At 47.4% G+C, this 10,048-nt stretch overlaps 1 protein-coding gene across 1 annotated transcript in view; it reads left to right on the forward strand.

Annotated features, from left to right (window-relative positions):
• Positions 1-10,048, forward strand: part of RDH10 (retinol dehydrogenase 10 (all-trans)) — a gene marked incomplete at its 5' end in the record, with an annotated part of 26,762 nt that continues 16,714 nt past the window's right edge. The window contains 2 exons of the mRNA XM_006767361.2: positions 1-49; positions 1,631-1,866. Of these exons, the coding sequence (XP_006767424.1) occupies positions 1-49; positions 1,631-1,866 (285 nt within the window). The remainder of the gene's footprint in view (positions 50-1,630; positions 1,867-10,048) is intronic.

Genomic DNA, 10,048 nt, shown 5'->3' on the forward strand with positions numbered 1-10,048 from the left:
CGCCACATCTACCGCGACCTGGAGGCGGCGGACGCCGCGGCGCTGCAAGGTAACCCGCACCCGCGCCGCCCTCGCCCGCATTGTTGAGTCCAGCCCCTCCCCGGCCCCGCGCCGACCTGGGGGGGCCCCCCCGAACCCCACTGCTGCGGTCAGCCTGGCTGTCCTGGAAGAGACATGCCCTCCCCCCATACACACACCTACACGGCCCCCGCCCTCCCCATCAAGGAGCGCGATCGCCTCTGTTTTAAAGGGACGTGTGCCAAACCCTTGTCTTAGCCGAGGTCCGGTGTCTCTGAGGACGGGGAAGGCCGAGGGCACTTGTGTCCACAGGCTAGAATCTTAGAGAAATGCCCCCATCGCCTTGGCGATGGGAAACTTGTCTGGGAAGTTGTTCTCGGAGCGGACAGATGCACGTTTGGTTCCTGTGGTCTGAGCCTCGTAGACGAGGGCCGCGCTGATTTCACTGTAACTTTAATCACGAGAAAATAATTACATTGTGTCACCAGAGATAAGTACGTACTTTAGTTAGACACTTAGCCTGATGGAAAGACGCGCTGCACCCGCTTCTTGAGACAGAGCTTGAATGACTTGAGCCCTTTGGAAAATTTTTTCCATGTTGTTGGTAGCCTCGGGAAATCTGTGTTTTTGTATATTTATCAACTGACCTGAGTCTGAGACTTTAAAAACAAACAAACGTGGAGACCACCACCAAACATAAGGATTGATTAGGCCAGGAAATTTGACAATCACTTTTGCTTTTTAACAAGATGTTTGGTTTCCAGGGAAAACATTGAACTGTACAGAGAAGATTAACTTGGGCACCACCCCTCCCCCATATTGATCATTTGTCACCAAAATTATTGGTACCTGCTGTTTAGGTCAGAAAAATCAAAGGTTAAAAATGTTACATTTTCAATGATGGTTTGGAGGGCAGCAAACACAGATTTTTGTGCTCCCTGCGAAAAGAGAGAAAGCTATTCATTTTCCAGGGCAGAGATTGCGGTTTTTAAATTGAGTTCTCGGGTGATAACATGGCATGGTTACCTGTGACCTTGATTTGTGTAAGGGTGCTATGCCAGTTCGAACACACCAGTGTGCGCTTTTCCTGAGAAACTCTAGGATCATTTATTGGCTTTGGATGAACTCAGATTATTAGTTACAGTGTTGATTTGTGAGCCTTGAGGCGAGTTTCCATTTTGAGGGTGCTCATACTAAAGAGTAAAATCCACTTCTGGCCGCTGTCCCACCCAAAGAGGAGTGTGTACTGTGTGTGCTTGGGAGGAGGGGTGTTGCTCCCTGGGCCCAGATCAGTTCTTTCCAGGTGTCTTTCGCTCCAGGAAGCTGATCCCATGAGGTCTGACTTGTATTGGGCTTGTCACAGTTACATGATTTCCCCCTAAGCAAAGCTCTCCAGCAAATTGCTGTAATTCCCCAAGACTTTTCAGGGAGGGAAGCAGCTGTAAGCTCAGCCATTGGCAAGCCTCACGGTGTTAGAAATCTGAAGCTCACTGTAGAATTTTTGTTTTGTGTGATCTTTGTCCTACTGATTGCCATGTGACTCACGTTTTGCACACCCCCTCCCTTCTCTGTTCCATTCCCCCCCGCCCCTCATCTGGACTTCTGAGGACAGCTGGGAATGGCGAGGAAGAAATCCTGCCCCACTGTAACCTGCAGGTGTTCACCTACACCTGCGATGTGGGAAAGAGGGAGAATGTCTACCTGACGGCGGAAAGGGTCCGCAAGGAGGTTGGCGAGGTCTCGGTCCTGGTCAATAACGCCGGCGTGGTCTCTGGGCACCACCTCCTGGAATGTCCTGATGAGCTCATTGAGAGAACCATGATGGTCAATTGCCACGCACACTTCTGGGTAAATATAAACATCCTCTGTTCCTTTCTGGGGCCTCTTCCATGAGAAGCGGGGGACGGAGAGAAACTTCAGTGCCAGCCTGAAAGCCACCTGCACACTCCCACCTCAGAGCTTCCTTCTGCACTGTTCCCGGCGGCGAATTACGTCGCTCACTCACCGGTTACTGTTAAATCGCTGTTTGTTTCCCGCCCCCACCCCCAATTCAGCATTTCTTGAGAGGGTAGAGGACTGAACATTTTGAACTAGTTTGAAAGACTGCCATAAAAATAACAAGAGGAAGCATAAAATCCTGGGTTTGTTTATTTTACTTTCCGTTGAGTTTGTAAAACATCGGCTGTTCTTATGAATTCCTAAAGTCAGAGTTTAGGCTTCCAAATTACTGCTCGGCCGCATTTTGGGAAGTGCCAGGGATTCTGAGATCAGCGTTTGTGGTCCCCTGGGCGCAGTCAGGCCACCCTGGCAGGCTCTTCACATCATGGACCATCGCAGGGTCGGGGCACTGTCCTGTTGGAGTCCATCTCAGCTTAGAGGAGGCCTTGCAGGAGACAGAAGCCACCCTTATAGGACCACAGGGTCCCTACGTAGGGGCAGGAGGGTTGTGAGATCTGGGGGAGCAGACACTTAGACCATCGAGGACGTCAGCTCCTGGGTGATGGGGAGAACATCCGAGCTCCGACAGCGCCTGAGGATGAGAGCGAGGGCTTTCTACTGCTCGAGGGACCAAACTAACCCAGTTTTTCAGCCGAACTGATTCAGTAATGGTAGGTGTGAAACCCTCCCCTGTAACTGTACATGGTTGACCCACTTTCTGCCTTACTTCCCCAGAGTATTCCCCCTTTACTTTTGTAGAGAAGTGGGGTCCGATAAAGAAAGGGTAAGGAGAAAGGACTCTGTGTGTGTGTGTGTGTGTGTGTGTGTGTGTGTGTGTGTGTGTGTGTGGTGTGTTTTCCATAGGCAGATTAGCTTTCTAATCGAACACAATGAAGAACTGTTTCTCCTAAATAGGTCACCTTAAACCTCACTAGTTTTTTAGCAACTGCTTAAAAACTTAATCTAGCTTTAGAAGTACTTAAGTCAAGTGTTGCTCTTTTAACAGCAAACCATTTCTCTTATCCTGGAAGAAGCTTATAAATTTTATTTTCAAACATGAACTTTATTTAATTCATTTTCAACCCTCTAGAAATGAACATATCAATGTTGTGGGTTAACGCATGTCATGTTTTAGAGGAGGAAGGAGAAGACCAGATGCAGTCTGGGGGCATTAAGTGTGCTTGTGTGTGTGTGGAGGTGAGCGAGTGGGTGATGTGCCCAGTGGGGGTAGGGGTGGGTGCCCTTGCTGCCGCGGGTCCACAAGCGCAGTGGCAGGTGACAGGGGTGGGGCCACTGAACAAACTGGGCAACACAGCTTATCCAGAGTCTCGTGTGCTTATAATTCTGAGTGAAACAGTCTCCTTAGCAACAGAAGATGTATATACATTGCAGGTGGACTGTAGTTTTCCTGTTTGAAGAATGGTAAGGGTGAAGCTGCCATGGAAACTTGAGTTCAGTCAGCTATTCATCCTCAACAGGTATTCAGTCTTTGGGAGGCTAGTTATGAACCCCGGCACCGGGACTGGCTTTTTCCGATAACCTTTGACGGAGCTGATGCTCAGTTTCTGAACTCTAAACGCTTATCTACACAAAATACTCTAAAGCAGTGGTTCTCAACCTTCCTAAGGCCACGACCCTTTAATACAGTTCCTCATGTTGTGGCGACCCCCAACCATAAAATTATTTTCGTTGCTACTTCATAACTGTAATTTTGCTACTGTAAACAATATGTAATTATATATGTGTTTTCCGATAGTCTTAGGCGACCCCTGTGAAAGGGTCGTTCGACCCCCAAAGGGGTCGCGACCCACAGGTTGAGAACCGCTGCTCTAAAGTCTAACCACTTACTTTCTCTGCATGCTCATTTTGCTGAACTATAAAATTTCAAACGCAACCAGATTTTTCCAGAAATCCCCTATGATCTGCAGTTAAGTACTTATAAGAGGGAAGCAGTTCTTCTTTAAAGGCCCTATGAAATGAGAGCTAATTTAGTGGGTGTTAAGCACAGAAAAGCCATAGCTTCGGCTTTGAAAATACACATTAATTAATGTACTGTACCTAAACATTAGGCTGCTTTCTAACCTAAGGAGAAAACCCAGTCACCTCTCCAGTAGCAGGATTATCGTGGAGCGGAATCTACTAGTACACAGCACGCAGGAACAGACCACCTTCCCTGAGGCCCTTTGAGATGTTGCCTAACTCCACAATTTAGGGAGTTCTTGGAAGCCTGGACCGTATGACGTCACTTCATATTAAAATATGGGAGGCTCCTGAGTTCTCCAGCTGTTTTTCCCCCAAGCATCTAAACTTAAGAATTTATTTTCAATATTGAATCCGAAAATTCGCTTTCTAGTTAGCATTTTTCACTTCTTGCCAAGAAACCTTTTAAGATCTAGCAACTAAAATGTAAAAGAAGACTTACTATCATGTTAATTTTTACAGTGATTCTTTGGGGGGACGGGGGGTTGGGGGGGCTACATGGCCTAAGAGCCACCGGAATTCAGCTCCCCTTCCAGTGGCCCCTCTTAGTGGAAGATGTTTCTGGTAACTGTTAAGAGATGTTCAGTGTTGGCGTGTGCTGTTCTCTTCCAGAAAAAAATCACCAGTGTGCCTTTTGACCGTATGCAGGTGGGGAAAAGTTGTCCAAAACATTTTTTAAAAGTAGATCAGCTGAGCAAAGACTTGTCCAGTCATTTGAACAGATCATCTTGAACCAGACTTTTAAGTAGCAGTTGTTGGTGGTTTTCATAAAATAATCAATAGCATGCAGTCCTGACCCCGAGTGAAAGTCATATGCAGTTAAATAGAAAACCACGTGGGTGTCATGTGGGGGTCCACCAAAAAGCTGCTGCTTGAAAACCATTCCTCACTCTCTTTCCCGGCCTGGAAGGCCCTCCGCCCCTCCTCCCCTCCTCCAGCGGCCTTTGAAGGCCTCGCTCAAGTGCTTGCTGTAACCTTTTCTGGCGTTTTTGCATATTAGAGCTGCAAGGGTCCTTAGAGATCATCCTTTCCAACCTCTTATTTTCTGATGAAGCTACAGCAAAATGACTGGTCCGAGCTTTCTCTCTTCCTGCCGTGAATCTCTTGCAGCCTCGCACAGGCTGTGTTCTTTGGTGCAACTTTTCATACCTCGTGCTCTGAAACCCGCAGTAGATGGCACACAGTCTGAAGGCAGCTTATTCTATGCATCTGTTTGCTTCCCCCTCCTGGCACAGAACTGAGTCCTAAGCCACTCAATAAATGTTTGATAATCAAGGCCAGGCTTCTGCTTAAATATTTAGACCAACTCTTCAGAGCATGCTCACATGGGTCTGTGTGCCCTGCAGCTTCCAAAGGTAAGCATTATGCTGGACTAATTGAAGCTGGGAACGATCGATGAGATTTCACAGTGGGGCTGTCTCCCGTTAGGTACCGTGCACATCTCCTTTTGCTTTCCTGCAGTTTTTCCATTCTCCCTGCCCCACCTATATGCTCATCTTTACTGTAGTGCAGTAAGTCTGCTCGGTGGCGTGAGGCTGGCGACTTTGAGAGGGCTGGTGTGAATATGCGAATTGGAATCAAGCTCAAGTGGAATGCCTGGTGTCCATTCCCATTTCCCAGTGACCAGGCCTTGAGGAGAGGACTCCTTCTCCAACTGCTTCCTTGCTTCTTGCTACTCCCATGCACGTTGGCGGTTTTTACCGGACGTGGCACTGTTCTGCACAGCGCTCCTGTCTGCTGTGATCCTTCACCCTTCACCCTCCAGTACTCTTCCATCACCAGGAACCTCCCTAGGAACCTTCTCTTGGTCACCAGTCAAGAAGTGATAGATTGGGGGCAGGCTCTAGTCAGCATAATCTGTTGTGCACCCGTCCCGGTGAGGACGAGACCATGCAGAGTGTATACAATACCATGCCCTTTGTTGGTCATTATCTCAGGTTTTCTGTATTTTGGTGAGAAATATAGAAAGTTGGCCTCCATACAGGAACTGCAAACCCATGTTTCCCCCCAAAACATTAACATGGCCTCACTTGTTATTTTTAAGCATAGAGCCTTAGCTTGCTGTTTCTAGAAGATAGTTTATCTGTAGATCCTTCTTGACCAAGGAGCTGCACCTGGCCTTTCGATGTGAGCAGCACATTGATCCCTGATTAACCAAAAGGGGGAAGCAAAAGCATTTAGCTGCAGGCCTTTTATGTGCAGGAGAAATTTTGCATCGCAAAGGACTCAATCTGTCACATAGCTAGTTGGTAATTTACTTCTATTGATACGGTAGTCAGACAAGATAATTGGTAGTTAATTAATAGACCACTTAACTTAAAAGGTTTCACAGTTTTAAAATACTAATTACTGAATTAGGCATTTATCTATATCCAAATGTCTAAAGTCTATTTAGTTAAAATCCATCCAGGAAAAGTAAAAGCCCACCAGGAGACCTGAGTAATGTAGCACTTAAAGACATTAGTACCTAATATCTCATGAATGGTCCCTAATTATTAACGTTCAAGTTTTTGTGTGTGTGATTTACTAGTTTTTAATCTCAAAGACTGTAATCCTCTGTTCTCTGGTTAGAGAAACCTAGTTTTGTTTAATGCTTCTTAGATTTAGAATTAAAAAAAATATTTCTAAAGTATTCATATAAAACTGTGTAGTCAATGCTTCCTCCTCCAAACCATAATATTGAGAATTATTAGACTGCTAGAGGTGCATGAAATCTGTGCACGGGTGTGGTCCCTAGGTTTGGCCAGCGATCGAAGCATGAGCGTCTGGCATAGAAGGGCAGGTCCCAACTGACCTCTGGGCCCTGGGCAGCACCTGGGCCCCTGCGCCCCCACATGCCCCCCTCCGCCTGAGTCACAGTGCCCGAGTCCCCAGGTGGAGATGCAGTGAGCACAGCTGGATGCTGCAGGCCAGGGTGCAGCGTGAGCCTTTGGGCCGCCCAGCAGTGCCACACGGAAGCCCGGGGGCAGCGCACTCTCTCCCAGCCAGCCCAGCAGACTGGCTCCTGCATGAACCCACAGGGAGCCTGAGCAGCGCTGCGCACAGGTGTGGGTTGGGCTCCTCACAGGTGCCTGGTACCTGAGCTTGGGGGCTTCCCCGCACGCGAGCCCTGGTGTCCTGGGGAAGGGTAGCAGGGAGAGTGAGAGCGAGCTCGGCAGTCACCCCACAATCTCACCACATCTCCATCCCTGTCACCCCCGCCCCTGGGAAGCCAGCAAGAGGTCAAAGCCCCCCCCTCCCCCCCCCACCCAGGGGCTGGGTCGCTGACACCTGCCATGTTCCATACTGCCCCCGGTGGTCACCACACATCATAGTGAGCAGTTGGTCTCTCGGCTGAACAACTGCCTGAAGGGAAAATTTGCATATTAGGCTTTTATTATATAGGATATATTTTCTAGAGCAGTGGTTCTCAACCTGTGGGTCGTGACTCATTTGGGGGTTGAATGACCCTTTCACAGGGGTCGCCTAAAACCATTGGAAAACACATATATAATTACATACTGTTTTTGTGATTAATTATTATGCTTTAATTGTGTTCAATTTGTAACAATGAAAATACATCCTGCATATCAGATATTTACGTTATGATTCATAACAGTAGCAAAATTACAGTTAGGAAGTAGCAACGAAAATAATTTTATGGTTGGGGGTCACCACAACATGAGGAACAGTATTAAAGGGTCGTGGCATTAGGAAGGTTGAGTGAGAACCACTGTTCTAGAGCACTGTTTTCCTTTCTAAGGATAGCTCCTAAAAACTTGCCCTAGCTAGTTTGGCTCAGTGGATAGAGCATCAGCCTGTGAACTGAAGGGTCCCAGGTTTGATTCTAGTCAAGGGTACGTACCTTGGTTGCAGGCTCCTCCCCGGCCCGGGCTCTGGTCAGGGCATGTGCAGGAGGCAATCAATCGATGTGTTTCTCTCACATTGATATTTCTCTCTGTCTTTCCCTCTCTCTTCCACTCTCTCTAAAAAATCAATGGACAAATATCCTTGGGCGAGGATTAAACACACACACACACACACACACACAAACACATACAAAAAAACCCCCTTGTAATTCAAGGCCACTTTTAAAGTCTGTACTAGAACTAGCTGCCTTCTGTTATTAAATAAATATATGCATAAAAATCAAATGTTTGAGCTGTAGAGATAAAGACTTCTTATGTCTTGAACTGAACTAAAAATTGCCTTAGTAATTCTTGTGGTCACACTGAGTAAAACTTCTCCTTAGATAGCAACTACTTGGGTACCTGAGACTGCGCCTGACAAAGTCATTGCATAGCCTTCTTTCCTAAAACAAAATAGGATCACATGCTCATTGAACTTTGAGTGTCTATATTTGATACATTACATGCTGGGCCCATGTCTATTGCTACTAGAAATCAACACCTATGACATGATAAAATGTCACTTTACGTAACTGGTCTGAGTGAGCAGGGAACCATCCTATAAAAATCTTCCCCACATTTCTGACATATGTTCTCTTATGTGTCTGGTTATCTTGAGCGTTTAGAACAGTGGTTCTCAACCTTCTGGCCCTTTAAATACAGCTTCTCATGTTGTGACCCAACCATAACATTATTTTCATTGCTACTTCATAACTGTAATGTTGCTACTGTTATGAATCATCATGTAAATATCTGATACGCAGGATGGTCTTAGGTGACCCCTGTGAAAGGGTCGTTCGACCGCCAAAGGGGGTCGCGACCCACAGGTTGAGAACCACTGGTTTAAGAGCTCTTACCAAGTAACCGGTGCCATAGGAGGAATAGCAGTGCTCCCCCAGTTGCCAAATCCAGTGTGTAGCTTGGTCTTTCTGCAGAATGTGACCCTGTTGACTGTCTCTCTGAAACTCGGTGCTTTAGCTTCCATGATAAGCCCCGTTTCTCCTGCTTCTCTTCCTGTCAACCCTCGTAGCCTCCCTGCCTCTGAAACGTAATGACTCTGGTTTTAGGTGCTCACACCTCTTCCCGCTGGGCGCTTCTGGCTGGGTAATTGATATATCAGCAACTTCAACTGTGATTCCTGTGGCAGGTCCCAAGTTCACAAACTGCCTTGTCTGTTCCGTGCATTCCCTAACATCAGCAGGTCTCAAAATTGAACTCCCTCCTTTTTGCTCCTTCTTGAGTTCCCAGGCGCGGCCAGGACCAGGCTTGGAGACATCAGCAGTGTCTGTCTCTGTTGGTGCTGCACGCACGGGGCACCCAGCCCTGACTGCTCTGTTGCTTCCATGTGCCGTGATCCCTCCTTTACCCTCTGCCTCCACCTGTGTGCTTCCGTCACTCTTGCCTGGTCTCTGGAAAGAGTCTCCCAACGTCTTTCCCTGTTTCCAGCCATTGCTCCGCACCCTGGGGTTTTCTAAGCAGACTTCAGTTTGTGGTGTGCCTGCTGAAGGGTACACTGACTGGAGCCGACCCCAAACCCTCGCGTGACCGTTTTGTTCACAGCACGAAGTCCAGGCTCCTTAACACCGCAGCTCAGACCTCCCCAGGCTGAATCCACTTGCCTCAGCTCGTCACTTAGCCCCTGGTTTGCCCTAAACGAGGTCAGACGGGGCTGTGCCCTGAGAGAGCCCGGCCACTCAGCTGCGCTGCCATTTGAGTCCTGTCTCACTGGGAGGCAGAGCTAAATAGTTCAGACAATGGGTCACTACTCCAGGGAAAGAAAAAACAAACACAATCAAGATGTTTTCATGTTGACTAACTAGTATCTTTATATATTAAGGGCAGTCCTTGTAGAGTCAACTCCAGTTCCAGGTTCAGGGAATGGCTCTCTTGTTGGATTATGTGCTGTTTATCTCATTTCTGGAAACAAAGTTGGTATTTGTTCTTTTTCCCATGCAAGACTTTAGCCATCATCCAGCCATGTAGAATGTATCTAGAGCAGGGGTGGGCAAACTTTTTGACTCGAGGGCCACAATGGGTTCTTAAACTGGACCGGAGGGCTGGAACAAAAGCATGGATGGAGTGCTTGTGTGAACTAATATAAATTCAAAGTAAACACCATTACATAAAAGGGTACGGTCTTTTTTTTCAATAGTTTTATTCATTTCAAACGGCCGTATCCGCGGGCCGTAGTTTGCCCACGGCTGGGCTAGACCAATTCCTCCCTT

Source organism: Myotis davidii, unplaced genomic scaffold (assembly GCF_000327345.1).
Source record: "Myotis davidii unplaced genomic scaffold, ASM32734v1 scaffold200, whole genome shotgun sequence".
In the NCBI taxonomy this organism is placed as follows: Eukaryota; Metazoa; Chordata; class Mammalia; order Chiroptera; family Vespertilionidae; genus Myotis; species Myotis davidii.